The sequence below is a fragment of the Colossoma macropomum genome, unplaced genomic scaffold (assembly GCF_904425465.1).
Source record: "Colossoma macropomum unplaced genomic scaffold, Colossoma_macropomum, whole genome shotgun sequence".
In the NCBI taxonomy this organism is placed as follows: Eukaryota; Metazoa; Chordata; class Actinopteri; order Characiformes; family Serrasalmidae; genus Colossoma; species Colossoma macropomum.
The window spans coordinates 927,590-953,204 of NW_023494787.1; the positions used below are offsets into that span (position 1 = coordinate 927,590).

The following is a 25,615-nucleotide window of genomic DNA, read 5'->3' on the forward strand; positions in this document are numbered from 1 at the left end:
AGTGAAATAAACTGAAATTTCTTTATTGATGATAACTGGGTGTTTAAAGGAGGAAAACATTTGTTACAGATACAAATGACCTAAGTGTTGGCAGATAAAGGGTGTAAATTATATGGAGTTGCTTATTGTGTTATTAAAAATAATTCTGATTTGTTTCTTCCTTTATCCACCTGTGGGGTGTGTGAGAATTGGAGAAGAGAAAGAGGGAGAGATAAAAAAAGATAGATAGAAGAAGAAACAGGAAAAGAGAAGAATAACAGAAAGAGGGTGAGCAAAGAAAGTGATGAGAGAGAAGGATAGAGAGAAAGTCAGAAAGAGAAAAGAGAGAAAAGTCTATGTGTAGAGAGAGAGAGAGAGAGAAGAGAGAGGAAGCAGTAGGTCAGTGCTGACACGGAGTGAGGTCTAATGATTGAGGAGACAAAGGGGTCAGCTCATGTTGCAAGGGGGGAAGTTAGGAGAAAGATTACAGAGGAGTAAAATGTGTGGAGAGAGGGTTATATAACTCGTAAGGTAGTTGTGATAGCAGATTTGAGTTCTTCTGAAGTTATCATGGTTACTAAAAGAGTTCAGGAACGATTCACCACAGCAACCACTCCAAGGGTGAATACTGCATCGATGAGGTTATTGCTGTAGCTACGACTTTGAAGGGGATGAATGCTACTACAGGGAAGGCGACAATTTCTACTTTTGTTACTTCGGGAAATATTACAAGTGAGGTTGGGCCAAGGACAACCTTTGCTAAAAAAACAGTGACGACATCTCTGTCACCTACTAAATTTGTAATTGTAACACAGACACCTGATATGACATCTTGGACCCTTAAAGAAGGAGCAAATATAACCCAGAAGCCTATGTTAAAGATAGAGCTTAGTGTGAATAGTAGTAATGAGATTTTTGAACCTAGAGAACAGATAGTGGAAGAGCATGATGCAGATTTATCTGTGACAGCTGAGAAGACTATTTTAGATGTGGAAGAGGAGTTTTTTGACTTTGACTGGACACCAGAAGACGTGACTGACCATTATTGTGTATTAAAGAAGAGAGAAACTAAGTAGAAGGCATATGGATTTGATTCTTCGGTGTTACAAATCGCAGACCCAGGGGCAGGTAGGAACTTACGGTTCCAGCAGTTAACTCATTCTGTAAGATCGGTTAGGAAGCTGAATTGTCCATGTGTGGTGAAACACCAGGCACATGGCCTTCAATTTTAGAGAGGTACCGGAACCATTAATTGCTAAATGTCAATCATATGCATTATAGTGGCTGTTATATCAGCAGCAATCAGCAGAAGATAAGGTGATGGCTCTGTCAGTGCATCTGTTTAGACCTAGACATAATTGTTCTTGGTTGGGAGAGTTACCATATGTGAATTTACTTGATCAGTGTAACATGATAGAACCACTCAGACGCTCGCGGATAAAAAGACCAAAAAAGGCTTCACTGTTTGACTCATCAATCAAAATTGTTGTCAGGAAACAGGCACAGATCAATCCAGAAAGGGCAGCAAGTAAAGAAACACAAACATAACAACAGGCAAAAACAATCCAAAAGGGGTCAGGCAAAAACGGGTGAGTCAAAATACAGATGAATAGTCAAAACCGGAAAACACAACACAGGAAATAAACATGCTCAGTGGCTCTAGAAAGAAGCAATACCTCGCACTGAACTGTTCTAAAAGCCCAGGCTTTATACTAAAGCTAATGAGAGGTCACAGGTGTAACAGATCAGTACTCAGGAGAGAGAGACCTGTGATAGGAGCATGATGGAGGGTCAGGAGTCATGTGATCTCCCAGCAGATTCTGGGAGATGGAGTCCAGGGAAACCTCTGAGCCTTAGGGATGCATGACAATCAGCATGAACATATGATAACAGCGATCCCTGATCCATTAGAAGTGAAATCTGTGGGGTTTGTGGTGATAAGACATATATATTTCTACCATATGGGTGGATAGGATGCTGTTACATGGCAACATTGAAGCTTCCATATGAGGTTTTTACTGTCCAGAAGGGAGAAGAAGGATAAGTCTAGGAGAGAAGTGGGGTATAGGATTATTTCCATGGTATATGTTCTGTTTCTGTACATTGTTGTTAACCTTTGCGAAGGCTATGATATTGAGATGGGTTGGAGTTCAGATGCCATTACTACATAGGACTGACACAGACGATGACGAAGAAGTGGTGATAGAAGGTGAACTGATGGAGAAATATCCATTTTGAATATCTACTCTTATTATAGTCTTAACATTTATTTCTGTTACTATTTGGGTATTTAGTAGTCTCTTACTATAGAGTGGGATGATTGCAGGGGGAAATGAAAGGTGTTTATAGCTTGGAATAATGTGTAGGTATGATATTGTGAATTTCACATTTACTTATAAGATGTTAATCCATATGTGATGTTTCAATTTGCATCTGTTGTTTTTGCAAAAGATACTGGTTGGTGGTTTTCTTTTCTGTCCTTCAAGAACGATGCTGGGGGAAGACCACTATAAGGATGGTTGGACGTTCTGGGACCCCGATGTGCATGGACAATAAGACTGGACTAAAGGACTTTGAATAAGGACACTGTGATACAATGCCCAGAGTCAACACATCATCGACGCTACATTGAGAGTCGACGCTGTTGAGGAGCTGCAGTGTGATACATTTTTATGTCTTCATATATATTTGCATAGTATTGGATTTTGTTGTAATGGGTGATATTGATAGAGGACATTTATAAGGTAGTGATAATCTTAGTAAGACATTAGTTTGATTGAGTGTATGAGTTGTTTACTGTATGAGTAGTACTTAAATGTATAACATTTTCTTGGGTTTTAATTGATTGAAGACTGATGTTTTCTGTTATGGGGTAAGTACACTGGGACCTCAGATGTTTTTTTCTTTTTTTTTGGGAGTTTAAGGATATTGGTGTTAGGCAGGGAAAGGTCCATTGGAAGGTCCGATGGGTTGACCAGCCTGAATGTGGACATTGTTTTGATTTTATTTTCTGAGGTTTCCATATGTATTTGCTTAAGTCATATTTCTATACAATTTGTCAAAATTCCTCCTTTTTAAAGTGGTCTGGAGTATTCTATGTGGTTGCCTAGGGCAGAGGGGCCGTGAGTGAATTTTTCCTGTCTAGATTGTTTGATGGACATTTCAGGAATGATAGCAGCCTGACAGGTTTTTTCGCTCTCACACTCCAGAAAGTTGTTGCATTGCTAAGGTTATGCTGTAGGAAGCATGTGTAGGAGGACCTGTTATTTTGTTACAACCGCAAATATGCATGTGTTACCTTTTTGTTTTTCGAGACTTTGTGGAAGCCTCGAAGGGGGGAATATGAGGTGTCTGAAGTCTGAGTTATCTGTCTTGCAGGGTTTTGGAATGTTTACGTTAAAGGGGCCCCCTGTTCCAAAGGTCTTAGTTCCACATAGATGAGATCAATTTAAAAAGGGCCATATGTTCAGTTTGCTTTTTCAACAACAAGCACCCTATATAAGCAGCTGGTTTATTCTGTTTTGGAGGGGACACAATTGGCATGGATCCTCTCTCAGGTACTTTATAGTGCTTGATATGATACCATTTTACTTTGTAATAAACATCTTATGCAAGTAATGCGGTGTCAGAGGAGACTTCTTCATCATCTTCACATCATCGCTACTTAATAAACAACACTAAGCAGCACCATTTTTCCAGCATGCTTCAAGGCCACTACGTATGTCCCCATGCCGAAGAAATCACCAGCTTCTTGCCTCAACGACTAGGTGCGGCGACTGACAGAGTGATGCAAAGTCAACAATCTATATCTGAATGTGGATAAGACAAAGGAGACGGTTGTGGACTTCAGGAGATCACAGAGTGACCACTTTCCACTCATCATCAACATCTCCCCTGTGGAGATCATTGCGAGCACCAAGTTTCTTCGTGTTCACCTAGCAGAAAACCTCACCTGGACCCTGAACACCAGCTTCATAACCAAGAAAGCCCCGCAATGTCTCTATTTCTTGAGGAAGTTAAGGAAAGCTTATCTCCCACCCACCATCCTTACCACTGTATACAGAGGCACTACAGAGAGCATCCTGAGCAGCTGCATTACTGCCTGGTTTGGGAATTGCACTGCCTCCGACCGCAAGACCCTCCAGCGAATAGTGAGGACAGCTGAAAAGATCATCAGGGTCTCTTTTCCCTCCATCAATGAGAGACCATCTCACTCTCCACATCTTGCAGTTCCAGATTAAGTCTGTGACACTGGATTTAAATATAATTATTGCATTTCACTGAAATATGTTACTTGATATGACTAATCTACAAACCGGATTCCAAAAAAGTTGGGACACTAAACAAATTGTGAATAAAAACTGAATGCAATGATGTGGAGGTGCCAACATCTAATATTTTATTCAGAATAGAACACAAATCACAGATCAAAAGTTTAAACTGAGAGAATGTATCATTTTAAAGGAAAAATATGTTGTTTCAAAATTTCATGGCATCAACAAATCCCAAAAAAGTTGGGACAAGTAGCAATAAGTGGCTGGAAAAAGGAAATTGAGCATATAACGAACAGCTGGAAGACCAATTAACACTAATTAGGTCAACTGACAACATGATTGGGTATAAAAAGAGCTTCTCAGAGTGTCAGTGTCTCTCTGAAGCCAAGATGGTAAGAGGATCACCAATTCCACCATTGTTGCGCAGAAAGATAAAATAGCAAAGACTTTTAAGTTATCATCATCAACCGTGCATAACATCATCAAAAGATTCAAAGAATCTGGAACAATCGCTGTGCGTAAGGGTCAAGGCCGTAAAACTCTACTGGATGCTCGTGATCTCCGGGCCCTTAAACGTCACTGCACCTCAAACAGGAATGCCACTGTCAAGGAAATAACAGAATGGGCTCAGGAATACTTCCAGAAAGCATTGTCAGTGAACACAATCCACTGTGCCATCCGCCGTTGCCAGCTGAAACTCTACAGTGCAAAGAGGAAGCCATTTCTAAGCAAGCTCCACAAGCTCAGACGTTTGCACTGGGCCAGGGGTCTTTTAAAATGGAGTGTGGCAAAATGGAAGACTGTTCTGTGGTCAGATGAGTCACGATTTGAAGTTCTTTATGGAACACTGGGACGCCATGTCATCCGGACCAGAGAGGACAAGGATAACCCAAGTTGTTATCAACGCTCCGTTCAGAAGCCTGCAGCACTGATGGTATGGGGTTGCATGAGTGCTTGTGGCATGGGCAGCTTGCATGTCTGGAAAGGCACCATTAATGCAGAGAACTGTGTTCAGGTTCTAGAACAACATATGCTCCCATCTAGACGTCATCTCTTTCAGGAAAGACCCTGCATTTTTCAACAAGATAATGCCAGACCACATTCTGCAGCAATCACAACAACATGGCTACGTAGGAGAAGGATCCGGGTACTGAAATGGCCAGCCTGCAGTCCAGATCTTTCACCTATAGAGAACATTTGGCGCATCATAAAGAGGAAGGTGCGACAAAGAAGGCCCAAGACGATTGAACAGTTAGAGGCCTGTATTAGACATGAATGGGAGAGCATTCCTATTTTCTAAACTTGAGAAACTGGTCTCCTCTGTCCCCAGATGTCTGTTGAGTGTTGTAAGAAGAAGGGGGGATGCCACACAGTGGTAAAAATGGCCTTGTCCCAACTTTTTTGGGATTTGTTGACGCCATGAAATTTTGAAACAACATATTTTTCCCTTAAAATGATACATTCTCTCAGTTTAAACTTTTGATCTGTGATTTGTGTTCTATTCTGAATAAAATATTAGATGTTGGCACCTCCACATCATTGCATTCAGTTTTTATTCACAATTTGTTTAGTGTCCCAACTTTTTTGGAATCCGGTTTGTATCTATCTATTAACTTTTATATCTATTTGCATTTTTGCACACTTTACCAATATTGGCTGCTAGAATACTGTATCAACCAAATACTGTATTCCATTGCTGTTCTGGTTGCTACCTCAGTGACTGCTATGCTCATATATGCTAGGCTATCTGCTAATCTGCTAATATGTCATAGTATGTTGCATCCTCCTTTGCACAGCTCCACTTACTCTCAGTACTGTGTACTGCCTGTGTTTTGTATTTATTATAGGTTTTTTTCGTATTTATTGCACTGTATTATCTGCACTGTGTATTATATTGTTTTGCACTTGTGTTCCTGTGTTGGTCCTGGAGGATTGTTGTTTCATTTCACTGTGCACTTGTATAGAGCTAAAATGACAATAAAGCTTCTTGAACTTGAACTGCCAACAGTGACAAAGATACACTGGCCTTCTAAGACCTGAACCAATTAAGGACTGTTCTGGACCTCTCTACCCAATTTTCCAACCTGTTCAGCAGTATTATATGATCTTCAGTATCAAATGCAGCACTGAGATCTAGTAAAAACTGAACTGATATTTCACTTGAGTCAGCATTCAGCCATATATCATTTAACACTTTTTAAATTTAAAGCAGTTTCAGTGCTGTGTTGAGGTCAGAAGCCTGACTGATATTATCAAAATAACCACTGGAGTTCAGAAAATTGCAGTTAAAGGTCTCATTGATGTTAGATATGAAAGGCAGATTTGAGACAGGTCTGTAGTTTAACACGGAAACATCCAGAGTTCTCCTTTTTAAGAGTAACTTAATGGCAGCTGTTTTTAGTTTTGACTTTGATACAATGCTGTAACTATTTGCTGCAAATCAGTTGCTACAGAGTTAAAAAATATGTTTCACATTTTTTAGTATTCAATTCATGATGCTGGAGTGGGAACATATCTAAGTAACTAATCTACTGTAAAACACTCAAAACCTAATACTGTAAACCTATGACCATATGCCCTTGTGTTAGAGTAGAGTAATCTCACCTCACTGACCTGGCAGAAGTTTGAGAATCTTATTGTGTCTGAATCTTACAGTTCAGTTTATGGTTTATTTGTTAATTTGTTTTTGGAATCATGTTTTTACAGTCAGTTCAGCCCTCTGAGTAATGTGGTGGACCTCATGCCCTTAAATTAACAGAACACATTTGAAAGCTCAAACACAATGTTTTTCTAAAATATATCATTTAAAAGTTTAATCCTGTGATTTTATACAGATTAGGTGTATGATAAGTAGCTGGGTGTACTTTCAAGCTGTGATGAAAGGCTAAAGCATACCTTTGTATGTTTATAGATATAGGCTTAAAGTTCACTGGTAGTCTTTTTTTTTAAAGTTACATGGCTTTCTTACTGAATCCAAATAAAGTGAGGAGCCCACACTGCACAACAGTCTTATTGTTTTTAATGGGCAAAGTATATATTATTTTAGTTTTGTATGCAGTGGTACTGTGTGCTGATTTAAATGTAAATGTTTAACATTTTGTTCAACATTTTGTTGGGAAATAAACAAGATAAAATACATTAATAAAATCTCATCAAATGGGATCTCATAGCATACAGCATAAACAGAATCATGTATAGTTTTTAAAGAAAACATTTAAAAAGATGTATGAGTCTTACTTTTCCACATAATTCTCTTGATTTTACTGTAAATCTCTTGTAGTTTCAAACCATACATAATAGGATTAATAAGAGGAGGAATGACCAAATTTTCAACTGACACCATCACAGAAATAATATGAGGTACATTTCCTTCAAATCTGGTGTTGATCACTTCAAAACAGGAGGTGAAAGAGAAACTGATGAAAATAATAAGGTGTGGGAAGCAGGTCTGCAGAGCTTTTCTCCTGAACTCTTTTGAGTTCTTTAAACAGACATCAAGTATTCTAACATATGAATAGATTATGAAGATCACTGGTGGAAATACAGCAAGAGTTAAACCAAACAATCCATATGATTTGGTAACAGATGTGTCTCCACAACTTAATTTAGCAATTGCATAGTTATTACAGTAAATTCTGTCTAAATGAAATTTACACAACTGAAGTTGGTATGTTAGTATTATGGATGTGCCAACTACACAGGCTGGAACAAACCAACAGCACAATAAGATCTTTTTCACAGTGGACATTTTTACAAGTGTTGCATATTGTAATGGTTTACATATGGACACATATCTGTCATAGGCCATAGCTGATAAGAGTGTGAACTCTGAAGCCCCATATGTGTAAATAGAAAAGGCCTGAAACAGACAGGCTGAGTAAGAAGTGACTTGTGTTTCAGACAGAAAATCACTCAGCAGTTTAGGATAAAGGGCAGTTGTTCCAAAAAGAGAATTGCAAAGTAAAGCAGCAATGAAAATGTACATCGGCTCATGGAGACATTTATTTGTGTAAATGACAAAAATAACAACAGTATTAACACAAATAATCAATGTATAGACTATGAGAGTAATTATAAAGTAAACATATCTGTGTTTATGCAGTTCTACATGCCCCTCCAGAAACAAGTACATAACTTTAGAAGAATTGTCCATGAGTTCCCATGAAGTAACCCATAAATCTCTAACATATTAGATTAGTCTGTAAGATCTGATGCTGGTCACAGTGGCATTCTACTTCAATCAGGTATCATCTACTAGAAATTATAAGCAATGATGAACTGCAGCCTTACAGTCAGGCTGTGGTGAGGAAAATGGGTTTGTGTGTATTTATACTTTCTCAAATAGTGACGTTTAAATGTTTACTGACTAAGTGACGATTCTCTAGCCCAGCCCACCTTTGTTTCTATTGCAACACTGCACATCCACTGGATTATGTGAGGAAAATTGGTATTACTTCTTGGTGATGTATAGTTAATACATTTCTTTGATTATTATAGTCTGATAAATAGAATATTCTGTTCTTGATCCTGGTTGAAGTTCTGTTCCTGTAACAGATCATTTGTATGCGGTTAATGATAATTGTGACTCCCAAATCAAGATAAAGAAAAAAACCTTGATAGGAGGTGTTGTCCTCGATAACACATCCAGACATCTATAATTAACTCATTTACTGCATAAGTCTGCATTTAAGTTGTCTACCTTAAGCCGAAGAGATCTAGACATAAATAGTTCGTTTCCAGAAGTCAACCAAAAGTTATTTTCAGTTGTCCAACTATCTACGTATGACAGACTGAGGAAAGCTGCTTTCTGCAGCCTTCAGCACTCCAGCTGCAACCTATATCAACCTCACAAAGCATTTGTGTAGCTCTTTGAGAAAGCTGGGGTGCTTGTGGCTTTCCAAAGGAGAAGTAGGGGGTCTGCTTTCTCCTGGACCTGTCTGGAGTAGCCAAGCTAGTGTCCCAGCAGCTGTAAAAGCAGCTGGAGTATGACAGCCAAAAGAAAGCCATCCTTCAGCTGTGCTTCAGGATGCTGATATTCAGTCCGTTTGGCAGACCCTTCATCTATGTGCAGCAGCTCTGGCTCTCATATTGAGGATGGCTGTTATCCAAAATTCGACCTGCTGGTAATTGATGTCCAGGCAATTCCAAGATTAGTCTCAGTTACGAAAGTAGGGATGATGGATTTGGTACCTGCAGTGCCACTAATTTACCCTGATCAAGGATACAGCATACCTGTGGGTGTCCAAAAGGCATATCAAGCCTTAATGGATTCAGACTGTAATCAGATCACAATGCACCAAAGCTTGGTTCAAGATATGGCATTGAAGAAGGTATATCAGGTTGGGTGATTCACAAATATCTGCTATATTTATTGATCCTCGTGGAGAGAAGTGCTATATATAGTGGTAAATAGTGGTATAACGGTAGTTAGTCCTTGCATATCTCATCCTCTGATTTGGTGGAGCAGTTTGCCAAAGATTTGGGGGTTAGTAAATGAGCTGCTTGAGGATGGGACCCGCATTAGATGAATATGTGAGATAAGGGCTGTTGAGTGTGTGACAAGTGGGTGGAGTCAATGGCAGGACTTTGGATGGTGAAGCGATACCTGCAAGCAGTGCCACTCTGCAACATCTTAGCACTCAGGGTGGCACTCTTCCATATAATCTTCCAAGTTGATATCCTGAAAGTTGTGGTTTGGAAGAAATTCCCTTTCTTAAAAATAAACCTATGATAATAAGCCTTTCCACAAAAGGAGCACAGAATCTATCCTGGGTGTGGAAATATCTTTAGCTCCTGTTTCTGGTCCTGATTGTAGTCTTGTTCCTCTATCCTCTATCACTGTCTTAGTATTTGCCAGAAATCACCTGGTGACACATGGGTTAGAGTCTTTAGTCATTGCAAAGGCGCATGATCAGTGATTAAAATGAAGGGCCTACCAGTTAGGTAATACCGTAGCTCGTCAATGGCACATTTGACGGCCAGGGCTTTATGTTCCAGAGTGGCATAGCATTGTTCTGCGGGGGTAAGCTTGTGGCTGATATATAACACCGGATGCCCCTCACCGTCAAAATCTTCGGTCAGTACCCATCCACGACCATCGGTCTGGACTGTGAAGGGTCAGTTGAAGTCTGGATTATGCAGAATAGGTTCGGTGGTCAGGTGGTGTTTTTGGAGGTTGAAGACAGTTTCAGCCTCTGTGGTCCACTTCACTGAAGGGTTAAAAAAAATGACATGATGCACAAACACTCAGAACACTCAGCAGAACCTGCCATCACAAGCCAGAGTGAGAGAAACCAGCTCTAACATCCGACAACCCAGAAATACAGCACCAAACACCGCCATAACCACTGTAAACCCTGCTATTAGCTCTCTGCCTTAGCCTTCATATGACAACAAAAAGGTTAAAGCAGCGATGCAATGCACAATCACATTGACCAGCAGGACTTACACTGTGTGTCCAGAGTAACTTTATGGAGGTTCAGTGAAGATTCAGCCAGTAATCAAGTTCAGAAAACCACCATTCAGATCCTGCATTTATATTCACTTAAATGCCCTATTTAAATGCCTGACTGCGACCTAATTTGTAATTGACCCAAATACCAATTACTTCAAATTACCCTAGGGTTCTAAGCGTTAAAGTGGAACAGGAAATTTAGCTAGCTAGCTACAGTGACATCAACATAGTAGTAGCAGTTTTTTATGCTTGTTATGAACAAAAGGACCATGATGCACTAAAACAACATTAAACTAAAATAATACAATGGTTATTGTAATTTTCTAAAAGAGAAAATACTTAGATTTGTGGGTTTCTTTTGTCGCTTGTGCGGCCATCTTGCCCGTTTTCCTTTTATTCCATTTGGAGTGTGCTTCTGAAAAACCTCCATTTGGATGGTCATGGAGCCCTATTGCTTCACCCTTGCCCTCTCAAAAAAAAACTCAGGACACCTTACCCCTTGGCATGAATACCTAAAATGGAGAAGGAAGACCAAGTGGCAGGGGCAAGGGTTGAAATGGGACTGGGCCTTTCACCATCCACTTTAAAGCACTGCTCTGATCATCTAGCACTGATTTATTACCAACATCTTTAACAAATTACTGGGACTTTGCTCTGTTCCCTGCTTCAAAACATCTACCATCATTCCAGACCCCCAAAAATCAAAGATTACTAGACTAAAAGACTACAGTAGCCCTGTCCTGTATGTACTCATGAAGGTCTTTGAATGCCTGGTCCTAGCCCATATGAAGGCCTTCAGATCTTCTGCAGTTCGAGGTCTGCTAATGATGTGGTCAGCTTGGCCCTGCATCTCGACAGACCTGGAACCTACGTAAAAGTTTTGTTTGGGGACTCCAGCTTGGCTTTCAGCACCATAGTGCCCGAGCTGCTGCAGGTCAAACTATCCCAGCTGTCTGTGGATGATGGACATCCTGACAAACAGGAGACAGCAGGTGCAGCTTGGAAAACACATGTCAGACCCTTAGGCCCTCAGTACTGGAGTACCACAAGGTCAACCCTTCTCTTTGGTCTCTACACTGATGACTGTTTATTAGGAACTAGCTGTATAGCTCCTCAAGTTTGCAGACAACATCACCATGGTGGGCCTTATAGTCAATAGTGCTGAGTCTGCCTACAGAAAGGAAGTTGAGAAGCTGGTCTTCTACTACAGCAGCAACCACCTGCTGTTTAACATACAAAAGACTGTAAAGATGGTGTTGGATTTCATGAAAAAACCCCCTCTCTACCTCCCCTCCACATCAACAGCTCTATGGTTTCCTGTGGGAGAGGAACATGGTCTCCATAACCAAGAGAGCACAGCAGAGAATGTTCTTCCTGAGACAGAAGGAAGGTTAAAAATAAATTTAACCTGCCACAGAGCCTGATGATCCAGTTCTGCACTGCGATCATCAAGTCCATCCTCATATCATCCATAACCATCTGGTTTGGTTCCTCCATCTCACAAGAATGAGCCAAACCCCTGAGCATAATCAGAACAGCGGAAAGGATCATTGGATATATCTGCCAACGCATCAGGACATCTACAACAGCAGACTAATGAAGAGTGCTGATAAAATTACAGCTGACCCCTCTCATCCTGGACATCAGCTCCTCCAGACACTCCCTTCTGGTAGAAAATTCAGGGCCATCAAAACCAGCACAGCCAGACATGCTTACAGCTTTTTCCCAAGAGCTGCGAAGCTCATGAACCACAGTGGACACTCAAACTTTACACTGAAACTGAACAAACAAACCTTTTTATTGTATTACAATAAAATCATCTGTAATATAATTCTTATTTACACAGCTGACAAATGTTAATCTTTATAAATTTTCATATCATACTGTAACATTCTGTACATAATTGTTGTAATATGTTTACTCAGACCTGTCTATGTAATGATATTCATATCTACATATATTCAGATATTCATAAATCTCTTGAACTTGTTCATGGCTCTTTATTGTTCTTTATTATTCTCTAATCTATTTTTTTCTCTTAGTTTAATACTTGTTAAGTCTGTATGCTTGTCTGGTTTGTTCATTGTGTTCCATATCATACATGTGACTCACCAAAACTAATTGCTTGTGTGTGTGTCTGTTATATTCTTGGTAAAATAAAGTTATTGCGTTTCTGATTCTGAAAAGTTTGAGATTATGTTTGGAGTGTGTAACTGAATGTATAGACACTGCTTGCAATTTTTCTTTGTGGGTTTGCAATAACTTGCATAATATATATATATATATATATATATATATATATATATATATATATATATATATATATATATACACACATACACACACATAAAATGTAATAATACCTAACAACATCACACATGTAAACATTTGTGTTAGTGACAGTGCTAGCTTGGGAATAAAGTCAAAAGGTCACATATTTTGTTGTGATATCAGCACTCAAACCATGTTTAAACCACCTTTAGGCCAAAAGAGCTTCAATATGAGCTATTAACAATAATTAGGAAAACTGTCAAATCATTATTTCAGCAAAACCAGTTCTTACAAATACAGACACTTCCATGTACTTGAAGCTAGAAATACTTCATCTAAAAAACATCCCAAAAAAATATCTGTTTTATGTTAACAATGCATTTTCTGGTGCATCACATTATTAAGGTTATATTTTTCAAAGAAACAAAGAAACTACAAGCGAAGATTAGACACATTTATTTTTCTCATTGCATACAGAGTACAAAGCAAGCAATTCAAATAGAACATTTAAAAGGATGTGTCTGTCCTCCTTTTCCAAATCATTCTCTTGATCCTATTCAAAATCTCCTGCAGTTTCAGACCATACATAATGGGATTGATTAAAGGAGGAATAACCAGATTTTCAACTGACACTATTATAGCAAAAATGTGAGGTACATTTGCTTCTAATCTGAGGTTGATAATTTCAAAACAGGTTGTCACAGTAAAACTAATAAAAACAAAAAGGTGTGGGAAGCAGGTCTGCAGAGCTTTTCGTCTGAAATCTTTTGAATTCTTTAAACAGACATCAAGGATTCGAACATAGGAGTAGATAATGAAGATCACTGGTGGAAATACAGCAACGGTTAAAGAAAACAGTCCATATAAATTGTTCACAGTTATGTCTCCACAACTTAATTTAACAACTGAATAATTATTACAGTAGATTCTGTCTAGTTTGAATTTACACAGCTGAAGTCGGTATGTTAATATTATTAATACGCCAGTTTCACAGGAAGGCACAAACCAACAGAAAAATAAAAGTTTTCTAACAGTGGACATTTTTACAAGAGTTGCGTATTGTAATGGTTTACATATGGACACATATCTGTCATAGGCCATAGCTGATAACAGTGTAAACTCTGATGCAGCATAAGTATAAATGCCAAAAGCTTGCAACAGACATGCTTGGTAAGAAATAATTTGTCTTTCAGACAGAAAATCACTCAGCACTTTAGGATAAAGCGCAGCTGTTCCAAAGAGAGAATTAAAAAGCAAAGCAGCAATGAAAATGTACATCGGCTCATGGAGATGTTTGTTTGTGTAAATGACAAAAATAACAACAGTGTTACTACAAATAATCAATAGACAGACAGTCAGAGTAATTGTAAAATACAAAAATCTGTACTTATTCAGTTCTACATGTCCCTCCAAAAATAAGAACGTAACATTAGTAGAATAATCCATGAGTTCCCATAAAGTAACTCATCAGTCTCTATGAACATTAGATTAGTCTGTTTCTGGTCATAGCAAATATCTTATTTGATCATTTTCAATCAAAGACATGCTTGAAAATACAGTGATCCTATGGTGGGGATACAGACTTGTGTGTATTTATACACTTTGAAGTATTTACATATGGTTAGATATTGCTTAGTGGCTCACTGACTGACAGTTCCTAGTCCAGCCCTACTTTATTTCATCACAGTTAGAAAACAGTGCTAATGAACTGCAAATCTGTACTGGATTAACTGGTAAAAATAGAAGATGAAATTTTACAATAATATGTATGCTCATGTCTTATCACATCAACTTGATTACAAACAACAACAAAAGAACAAAAACAAACACCACCACCAATAATAATAATAATAATAATAATAATAACAGAGAAGAGCCCCCTGAAGTACAGTTCATCACTGATTAATGGTTATAACAATCACCTGCCCTTGCTTAAATTAGACTCAACAATGTCTCGCTGCTGTCTTGTGAAACACATACATGCTGACTGAGTTTTTAATTTAATAGAGTTTTCTTAAATGGACAACTGTCCATTAAATTAAATCAATATCTATTAAATAGATAACTTTTTATACATGTAATATTATACACAGTGCTATAAATGTGACCAAAGTCACCTAATTAAAGTATACCTCCATTATGGAACATGGCCACTCATCCACTTTTCCACAGAATGACTTCCCTAAAGCTTTTTCATTGGCAGTGCCAGACAGTTTCATACAATCCTTTGGACTCAGTGTATATAACAGGTTGGAGGCTGAACTATCATGTTCTCTCATGCACTATTCCACAGCAAGCAAGCAAAGTTTATTTATATAGCGATTTTTACAACAGGTGTTGTCACAAAGCAGCTTTACAAGGAAATCAGCATTACAGAAAGAAATCCGGGTCCAAGCCCCCAAGAGCGTCGCCAGAGGCGACAGTGGCAAGGAAAAACTCCTTAAGAGAAACAGGAAGAAACACTGAGCGGAACCAAGACTCAGAAGGGGAACCCATCCTCCTCTGGTCAACACCAGATAGTAAAACATTGGTGCCAGTAGTTCAGGGTGAACAGATCCATCCGAGGTTGGTTTGGGAACTCAAAATCCACAGACTGAGGACTACACCTCAGCTTTCACTCAAAGTTTAGAGCCCCACCAGATAGACAGTTTTTTGCCTTTGTCTATTCTGACTGCTGAGCCATACTCTCACCTAATAATAAGAGGGCCACTTTAGCTTTAACATCATATTGATGCTTTAGCTGTTCAGGTACTCAGTTTATCTTTCGTCTTGCCAAATGAAATGTAAAAGAAAATTTTGGATAGAGACATTTGACTCAGTCCTTCTCATGGCTGTTGTAACTGGTCCATGCATATAATAATAAACTGTACAGTATCACTGGTGTAACCGTAGTCTCCACACAAAGAAGTTGGAATCAAGTTCAGGTTTACTGGATGACTGACAAGACCAGAGTCACAGTTGGGCCAGGTCAAAACCCACCCATTCTCAGAATTGATCAGACAAACAGTTCAGAAAGGCAACCCAAAAGACAAAAACCAGCTCAGAATGCCCGGGGTCATAAAAAGAAAAAACAGACAGAGGATCACTCGGAATTGCAGGGGCATAATCAAACAGGACTTTGCAATCTGTGAGAGTTTATGTACATTACAGAATGGTATCAAATTATATTCATTATCAGATATGATTTCAACCTAAAACTGATGATAGAGATCTCTGTAGGTATGGAAATGGCGATCAACCAAGCTGGAAGTGTTCCACTTGGCCTGGAAGGACAGCCTTATAGAGTATAGAAATGCTCTCACTAAAGCTCGCTCAGCATATCTGGCCTCGCTGATCGAGAACAATAAAAATAATCCTAGAGTACTGTTTAGTGTGATCTCTAGAATTATAAAAAATCAGGCAGGTACTGAACCACAAATTCCGGCGACCCTCACCAGTGAAGTTTTTATGGACTTTTTTAATAATAAAATCGAAAATATTAGACAACAAATTCAACCCACAGTATTAAATCCAACTTGGCTGTCATCTGACATGGCTGATATAAAACATAACATAGCTGCAGAAGAAAGGCTTGAAAATTTCTACCCACTCCCACAGCTAGAACTAGAGAAGATTATCTCCTCTGCAAATTGTACAACCTGCACACTTGATGCAATCCCCTCAAAATTACTCAAAGAAGTACTACCAGTTATCATTAATCCTCTTTTAACTATAGTAAACTCGTCCCTTAGCCTGGGCCATGTACCCAGAGCTTTTAAACTAGCAGTTATTAAGCCCCTGATCAAGAAACCAAACCTTGATGCTAGCATATTGTCTAATTACAGGCCTATATCTAACCTGCCATTTATATCTAAGATCTTAGAAAAAGCTGTAGCCCAGCAACTTAGTTCATATCTACATAAGAACCACATATTTGAGAAATTCCAATCTGGATTCAGGCCACATCACAGCACTGAGACAGCTCTAGTTAAGATAACAAATGATCTTCTTCTTGCCTCTGATCAAGGCTACGTATCCCTGTTAGTGCTACTTGACCTCAGCGCAGCTTTCGATACGATAGACCACAATATTCTCCTTGAAAGGTTAGAAAACATGGTTGGAATCACAGGGACCGCCCTATCGTGGTTCAACTCTTACTTAACGGAACGTTATCAGTTCGTAAAGGTAAATGACTTATCTTCCAATTATTCACAAGTAAGATCTGGAATTCCGCAAGGCTCTATTTTAGGACCATTATTATTTACATTATACATGTTACCGTTAGGCACAGTTATAAGTAGCCATGGCATTAACTTTCACTGTTACGCAGACGATACGCAACTGTACATATCAGCCAAGCCTGATGACAAATACAGGTTAAAGAAAATAGAGGACTGTGTAAAAGATGTGAAGGGTTGGATGTCGCGTAACTTCCTCCTCCTAAACAGTAACAAAACAGAGGTTCTCCTTCTGGGTCCAAAAGTGACAAGAAATAAATTATCAGATTTAACTTTAAATCTTGCTGACTTTCCAGTTATACCTGGTTCAGCAGCAAAAAACCTTGGTGTAATACTCGATCCAGATTTATCATTTGATCAACACATAGGCAGCATCACTAGGACAGCTTTTGTACATCTTCGCAATATCGCCAGAATAAGAAATGCCTTATCGCTGCACGATGCAGAAACATTAGTACATGCCTTTATTACCTCAAGGCTAGATTACTGTAACGCATTACTGTCAAGATGCACCAGCAGGAATTTAAGTAAACTTCAACTAGTTCAAAATGCTGCAGCCAGGGTTCTCACTAAAACTAGAAAATTTGATCATATCAGTCCAGTTCTATCATCACTCCATTGGCTGCCTGTTAAATTCCGTATCGATTACAAAATTCTTTTATTGACGTATAAAGCCCTACATGGGCTCCTGAGTACCTGCAAGACCTTATTTCCCTTTACGAGCCACCACGATTACTCAGATCACAGAGTGCTGGCTTTTTAATAGTTCCCAGAATTCAGAAGGTTTCATCTGGGGGAAGAGCCTTTTCTTATAAAGCCCCCAAACTCTGGAATGATCTTCCAGAAAATGTTCGGGACTCAGACTCAGTCGCAATATTCAAATCTAGGCTGAAAACTCATTTGTTTAGTTTAGCTTTTGGTAGCTAATGTTTCCCCTTGGATAAAGGCAGCAGATCCAGGGGTCCATGGACGCAGGGAATTATAGTAAACTGAGACGCTGGTGCTGTCGTCCCGCCGCTCGCACGCGATCACTCAGGTTTGTGGACGGTGGAGCGGAGGAATGCCAGATTGTCTCAGGGTGCTCCCGTGTCTGTGTGCCCTTTTGGTTCTCTCCTTTTAGTTAAGCTGTTATAGTCAGATCTGCCGGAGTCGTTAGCCACACTCTGGAAATGTTTTACATACTACTATACATACACCCATACAGAACTAAACTAACTCCATTTCCCTACCTTTCTTCCGAGAAAACGACTGCTCACCTGTCCGGCCGGACACTGCTGGATGATTGTTTGTAGAGCTCTCCGGCTACCCGCTTCAAACCAGTTACCCACAACCCAGTCACCGCCACCTGCCTTGGACTGGCTGCCCACTCTACACTGAAGTCTCCTAACTATTACTACTATTACTATTAATATTAGTAGAATAATAATTTTGTACGTAGTTTGACCAGAGGAGGATGGGTCCCCCCATGTGAGCCTTGGTTCCTCCCAAGGTTTCTTCCTCAACTGAGGGAGTTTTTCCTTGCCACTGTCGCCCCTGGCTTGCTCACCTGGAGGATTTACATTTCATGTTGAAACTTTGTTCTAAACGGATTTCTGTGAAGCTGCTTTGTGACAACATCAGTTGTAAAAAGCGCTATACAAATAAATTTGATTTGATTTGATTTGGAAGGAAATTGGTGGCTGTAGATGTGACCGAACCCCCCTCAGACAGGCAGCACCTGTCGGCCTAGACTCCCTGTACCACAGCTGGTCCCTCAGCCTGGGAGTGGGACAGCCTGGATTATCAGCTCGCACCTATAATCACTCCTCTGGGCATACCCTTCCCAATCCAGCAGATAGAATAAGCATCCACTGTGATGCCAGAAGTCCATAAAAGTACATACACTGTAGTGGAGGAGGGGGTGCTGCCACATCCACCGTACCTGGGAAGAGGCAAATTCTATCCTGTAGGATACTGATATTACCAGTCTGGTGATCCAAAATAGGCACATGCACTTTGGGCTTAGCTTTCAGCATTGAAATTTCAAATTCAGATCTCGAGTAGACAGCCATACCATCTGTCCGGGGGCGAAATGGGGACACTGTACATTGATGGCCATTAGCCTGTATTCTCTGTCTAGTAAACAATGTGTTCAGACTAACATGTGCCTCTTCCCAGTGTCATCCAGTATTCCTTTACTGGTACTGTGGCTGATTCTCCTGCCCATGGGAACAATGAAGGCTGAAAAACTAACCATACTGGGGTCATACCTGTGGATGAGCTAATGACAGAGTTTTTGGTGTTCTCCGCCCCTGATAAAAAATGAGATGTCTTCAAGTGTACTGTATTACCGGAAAACATGATGTAACAGTGCTTCTGTAGCTTCCATCACCTTCAGTAGTTTCCTCATTAGGATCTCTATGCTTTAGAAAACCTGTCTATAGCTACCAAAATATGAGTGCATCTCTGAATTAGGCAGATCTGTAATGAAAATCAATGCTTAGATGTGACTATGGCCTTTGTGGAGTGGGTAGGGGTTCTGTGTACAGTGAGCCTCCGGGTCTTTTAGTGTTTAGAGAGGTCTGAGTTCATTTGGCATGTTCACACATGCACAGAAAATCATGACTCACCAGTCTGAGCCCACTTCAGACACTGAAACGGCCTAAGTGTAAAAAAAACACCCTAAAATTCACATTTTTAAGTCGCGTAGAGCTTATATTCCAACAGGACTTGTTTTTGGTGTTCCTTTAAAGACTGTAAATAAATCAAAATGTCATCTATATAGTTTAGTACTCAGTGATAAAGCATGTCTCATAGTAATTCATTTATGAAAGTCTGCAATACAGAGAGGAAATTAGCCAATAATTCACCCAGTGTATTCCAGAATACTCTTAGTGTCCCCTATTGGTCACAAAAGCATTTGTCCTCTTATCAGTTGAGGTTAATTTGAAAATAATTAGTGTGGACCTCATTTGGTCATTAAGGCCACGGTATACTCTTTTTTTTAATGATGCATATATGTGCACGCTTCAGCTACACAAACAGCACTGTTCACATACTCACTCATTGTCTGTCTAGACATTTCAAAGCCCTGCTCTCTAGTTAGTTGGATAATCCAATAAATCTGATAAACTCCTGCCACTCCATTGCCACTGCAACTTGTTTCCATTTATGTTTGCAAGTTTCAGTGTCGGCTGGTAAAGTGTCAGCGATTTCACACCAGCGGATCTTGGAAGCATATTTATCCCCATGGAGTGGCATAGCATGGTCATGAGGGTAGTGGCAGATAAGCTCTATCAGCCTCTCTTCAAATGTTTACGCATTGGTCACTATTGTTCGTGTTTTGTTCAGTGTGGTACTGTCACATATCGTCCCGACCATTTATGCAGGCATTGCATCTCATGGACACATTAATTTTGGAGGACGTGCACTACCAATGCTTCAAACAAATGCAGGACGCATGAGGCAGACATCTGACAAGTACACAACAGCTCTTAGGTGCATACAGGTAGCATCATTGTGTATTAGTTCTGAAGGACTATGCAATGCAATACCCAGATCCAGAGCCTCTCTGCAACATCTCAGCATATAGTGTTAGTGAGGCATCTCCTCACAGACTGAAGGGAACCATCTTCCACCGACAGTCAGAAACTTTGACACATTAGTGTCAGGAACAGTTATTCAGTAAGTATTTCTATTGGCGCTGGATGCAATGCAGGATCATTTTAATATGACAAGATCAGGAAAAATGCAGAGCCAAAACAGCAGGCAAACAGAATGCATGATTTACAAATGGTCAATGGTCAAAAAATATGCAGGTCAGAACACAGTAAGGCACATATAAAACAGTGGATAACAAGCAGGTTCATAATCTCAACTATGTAAACAAGACACACTTTCAAACCAACGAGGCAATCGGCAAATATTTTGAAGAAACCCTAGTGAAAGAAATTACTGATCCATCTTTGTGATAATGATCCATGGTTGTGACAGTGACTGACTTGATAAATACATACGCATATCACTGTAATATTCCTGTCCTGTCCTGCTTCCCCATTTTTCTCTTAGCTATGCACTCCTGTTTCATTATTTTCCTTTTCCACCCTTTGTTCCCTTTTTGTATCCTCCTTCCATTCTGGATTCCCTGTCATGGGCCTGTGTTTTGGTTCTCCTGTTCCTGCATGCCCTGCCTTCATGTTACGCCCCTCACCTGGTAGGTCTTTGTAACTCCTCCTCTTTATGATCATGCTTAGCTGTTCTTTGTTCTATGTCTGTGTAAATCTACCCTCTTCTTTAACTGTAACAATGCAGGGATGGGGTGTTAGTAGGATCCATTAGCAGGCTTTATTTTGACAGGGACAACAGTACAAAACACAGTCCAAAAGCAGAGTCAGGGCAGAGCAGTGGCCAAAAACACATACACCAGAGCCAAGGCAGAGAAATCCAATCCAATGCTTCGCAAAGAGCAGCAAGAGAGTGAGAGTGTTTATAGGGGAGTTGATGAATGGAGATTGAGAACAGGAGTGTGAGAGTGACGGTTAGCGTTCAGGAGACAATGACCTCTGGTGGGCAGCGTGGGAGTCGCACATGGCGTTAGCTTAGTTCTTTGTACTTGTTTGTTGATCTTCGTTTCAGGATTAGTTTCTGTTTTTCCCCCTGTTTGTTTTTGTTCTTGTAATCTCTGCATTTTGTTAATTTACCTCAGTTTCCAGTTTTTCTAGTCATTTTGGTTTTCTTTTGTTTTTCAGTTTTGTCCCTGGTATCACTATGGATGCCACCACAACTTTCACAGACTGTTTTTACTTGGACTCATTCCTCCACCAACAACTGAGAGAAAGCTTTCTGTTTTTACATATTTATATTTTAGTACTCATTTCATAATAGGTCTCAGAGTGAGAGCATTTCTGAAGAACTAGTCCACAGTAAGAACTGCACTATAATACAACAGTACATTATGTGTAGAGCTCTCCTCATTGATCCAGAGGAAGATGATAGTCTTACTCTATTACAGTTCACTACATCACACTACAGTTTAAAACTAATTGTGGAGCCTCTGTTTGGCCTACTGAGAGATGTGATCATGGCCCTCTGAAATAAAACCAGAGGCACCAATTATAGGTTGACTACCCAAAAAATTGTCAAAGCTGAATCCTATCATTGAGACTCAGCATGTATACATGTAGGAGTATGTACAGTGCTGCTTGAAAGTTTGTAAACCCTTTAGAATTTTCTATATTTCTACACAAATTTGACCTAAAACTTCATCAGATTTTCACTCAAGTCCTAATAGTAGATAGAGAAAACCAAATTAAACAAATGAGACAAAGAGATTAGATTTGGTCATTTATTTATTGAAAATGATCCAATATTACAAATGTTTGATCCAATATGACCTTTATTTAAAGTTCACTGGATTTATTTTTCTACTGACACCACCTGACTTTCTCAATAGATTATTGAATTCAAATGGTGTGAGGCACAACTGTCTATTTCATGTATAACAAGAAAGATTATACATTTCAAAATGTTTTTCTACAAATCAGCAGTTTCATTTCATTTTGTGAGTTAACTTACATATTCAATTTCAGTCAAGTTTATTTAGAGCAAAACAATATCATGTAAATATTTCTAACAATATTAGTGACAGTACTAGCTTTGGAATACAGCCAAAGGCACTCATCTCATCATGATTCAGATTTATAGAGTGTTTAAACCATGTTTAGACCAGAGTTTCCATCTGTGCTTTTAACAAGAGTTTGACAATAGTTTTAAATAATTCTTCAGGCAAAACCTGCTCTTTATACCAATCAAGACAATTTCATAAATATGAATCTGAGTACTGAAGCTACATATATTTAAAAAAGAAAGTTCATCATAATACCGCGACCCTATCTGGACTAAGCGGTTAACGATGATGATGATGAGTTCATCATGATGTATTTTTGTCATAATTTAAAGCAAAGAAATTAAAGCAAAGAAATTATACAAGCAGATTTTTAATTCTCAGTGCATAAGGAATAAAAAGCATCCAAGGGGTTTAAAGATAAGATCTAAAGAGCTGCATTTGTCTTCCTTTTCCAAATCATTCTCTTGATCCTATTCAAAATCTCCTGCAGTTTCAGACCATACATAATAGGATTGATTAAAGGAGGAATGACCAGATTTTCAACAGATACTATCATGGCAAAGATGTGAGGTACATTTGCTTCTAATCTGAGGTTAATAATTTCAAAACAGGAGGTCACAGTAAAACTAATGACAATGAAAAGGTGTGGAAAGCAGGTCTGTAGAGCTTTTCTTCTGAAGTCCTTTGAATTTCTTAAACAGACATCAAGTATTCTAACATAGGAGTAGATTATGAAGATCACTGGTGGAAATACAATAACAGTTAAACCAAACAGTCCATATAAATTGTTCGCAGATGTGTCTCCACAACTCAATTTAACAACTGAATAATTATTACAGTATATTCTGTCTAATTTGAATTTACACAGTTGAAGTCGGTATGTCAGTATTATTGCCACAGCAGTTTCACAGGAAGGCCAAAACCAACAGAAAAATAAGACCTTTTTGACAGTGGAAATTTTTACAAGGGTTGCATATTGTAATGGTTTACATATGGACACATATCTGTCATAGGCCATAGCTGATAACAGTGTGAACTCTGACACAGCATATGTATAAATGCAAAAAGCCTGAAACAGACATGCTTGGTAAGAGATCATTTGTCTTTCAGACAGAAAATCACTCAGCAGTTTAGGATAAAGTGCAGTTGTTCCAAAAAGAGAATTAAAAAGTAAAGCAGCAATGAATATGTACATCGGCTCATGGAGATGTTTGTTTGTGTAAATGACAGAAATGACAACAGCATTAAAGCAAATAATCAAAAAATAGACAGTTAAAGTAATTGTAAAATAAAAATATCTGTACTTATGCAGTTCAACATGCCCCTCCAAAAATAAATATGTTACATTAGTAGAATAATCCATGAGTTCCCCTAAAGAAACCAGTCAATGTCCAAGAACTTTAGATTTGTCTGTATGATCTGCTTCTGGTCACAGTAACTTATCATATCTTAATGCACTGTGAAAATACAGCGATCCTATGGTGGGGATACAAATGTGTGTGCATTTATACATTTTTCAAACACTTACATTTAGTAAGATATTGTCTAGTGGTTTACTGACTGACAGTTCGTAGTCCAGCCCTCCTTTATTTCATCACAGTTAGAAAAACAGGGTTAATGAACTGCAAATCTCTATTGAATTAAATTATAAACTAGAGGGAATTTACATTATTATTATTATTATTATCATCATCATCATAATTATGAATAATAATAATAATAAAAAAAAAATAAAAATAGTCTCTTGTTGTTGCTTTCATGTGAAACAAATGGATGCTGTTTATTTTACAATCTTTTGGACAAAATCTACATAAGCAGGCTGGATGCCGAACTAAGGTCTCTCATGCCCGTCACGAAAGCACCACTAGTTCAGGGTCAACAAATCCATGTAAGGTTGGTTTGGAAATCAGAATAAAGCTTTCACTAATAAGGCTTGGGTCCCACCTATTACACAGCTGTCATGCTCTGTTCTTGATAAGTGAAATGGAAAAGAATGTCTTTGATTGATTATGCATGTTAAAAATCCCCTTAATAATATGCATGATTTTACTCTCTGGAAGGTGGCACCCTCAGGCATGTAAAGGTCAGCTCTGGGGTCCTCAGTACATGGTGTGTAGCTGTAACTGTGTACATTCCATGCCCGGCTGGCTAATATAAAGAACTGAATTCCCTGTCTCTGTGTCCAGTCTCTTACTGGAATTCCACTGTGGATGATGAGTCTGAGCACATGCCACGCCTCTATAACTACCCAATATGTAACAGTGACATTTGACTCAATCCTGCAGTGTGGCTACTGGAACTGGCACATGCTGATAATAATACACCGTCCAGTAGCACTGGCCTGCTTTTAAGTAGTGTTTGGGAGACACGTTCACCTTTCAGTAGATAAAGACATTGATGATGTGAGTGGATGGGGAATCTATTAAAGACAGGGAATAAGGCCAATTTGTTTCTTTTGACCACAGAACCTGACCAAGACCAGGAAGGAGAAAATGAGATGGGTACAGTCAGAAGGGAAAGTAAGGGAACAGACTTTGGACAACATTGAAGCTGTCACTCAAGTTTCATGTTGCTATCAGAGGGCTAAGGCTGGAATCTCATAGTTAGTGGGAGGAGTGTCAAGATCAGTGTGTTATGGCTGTGTGATGAAGATTTCAGACATAGTATGTAGTTAAACACTAATTGCATTTAGTTAAGTATTTCTGAAATACAGCATCTGAATGAGCAGAGAGCAGAATCTTTGTGGGTGCAATGATAATGTTGTGTTGAAGATGAACACAGAAATCCTGGAAGACATTTGAAGAAGTTGCAAATG

The 25,615-nt window shown here is 39.1% G+C and overlaps 4 protein-coding genes across 4 annotated transcripts in view; 1 reads left to right on the plus strand and 3 right to left on the minus strand.

Annotated features, from left to right (window-relative positions):
- LOC118805159 overlaps positions 1–25,615 on the plus strand; it is a 1,027,118-nt gene that overhangs the window by 907,914 nt on the left and 93,589 nt on the right. The gene's annotated exons all lie outside the window — the stretch shown is intronic.
- On the minus strand, positions 7,468–8,406 carry LOC118805157 (olfactory receptor 52E8-like). The gene has a single exon (XM_036565772.1). It carries the CDS (start codon positions 8,404–8,406, stop codon positions 7,468–7,470), a length of 939 nt encoding a protein of 312 aa, XP_036421665.1.
- On the minus strand, positions 13,486–14,424 carry LOC118806237 (putative gustatory receptor clone PTE03). The gene has a single exon (XM_036567711.1). The coding sequence runs from the start codon at positions 14,422–14,424 to the stop codon at positions 13,486–13,488; it is 939 nt and encodes a 312-aa protein (XP_036423604.1).
- Positions 23,225–24,178, minus strand: LOC118806238 (olfactory receptor 6N2-like). The gene has a single exon (XM_036567712.1). The coding sequence runs from the start codon at positions 24,161–24,163 to the stop codon at positions 23,225–23,227; it is 939 nt and encodes a 312-aa protein (XP_036423605.1). The 5' UTR covers positions 24,164–24,178.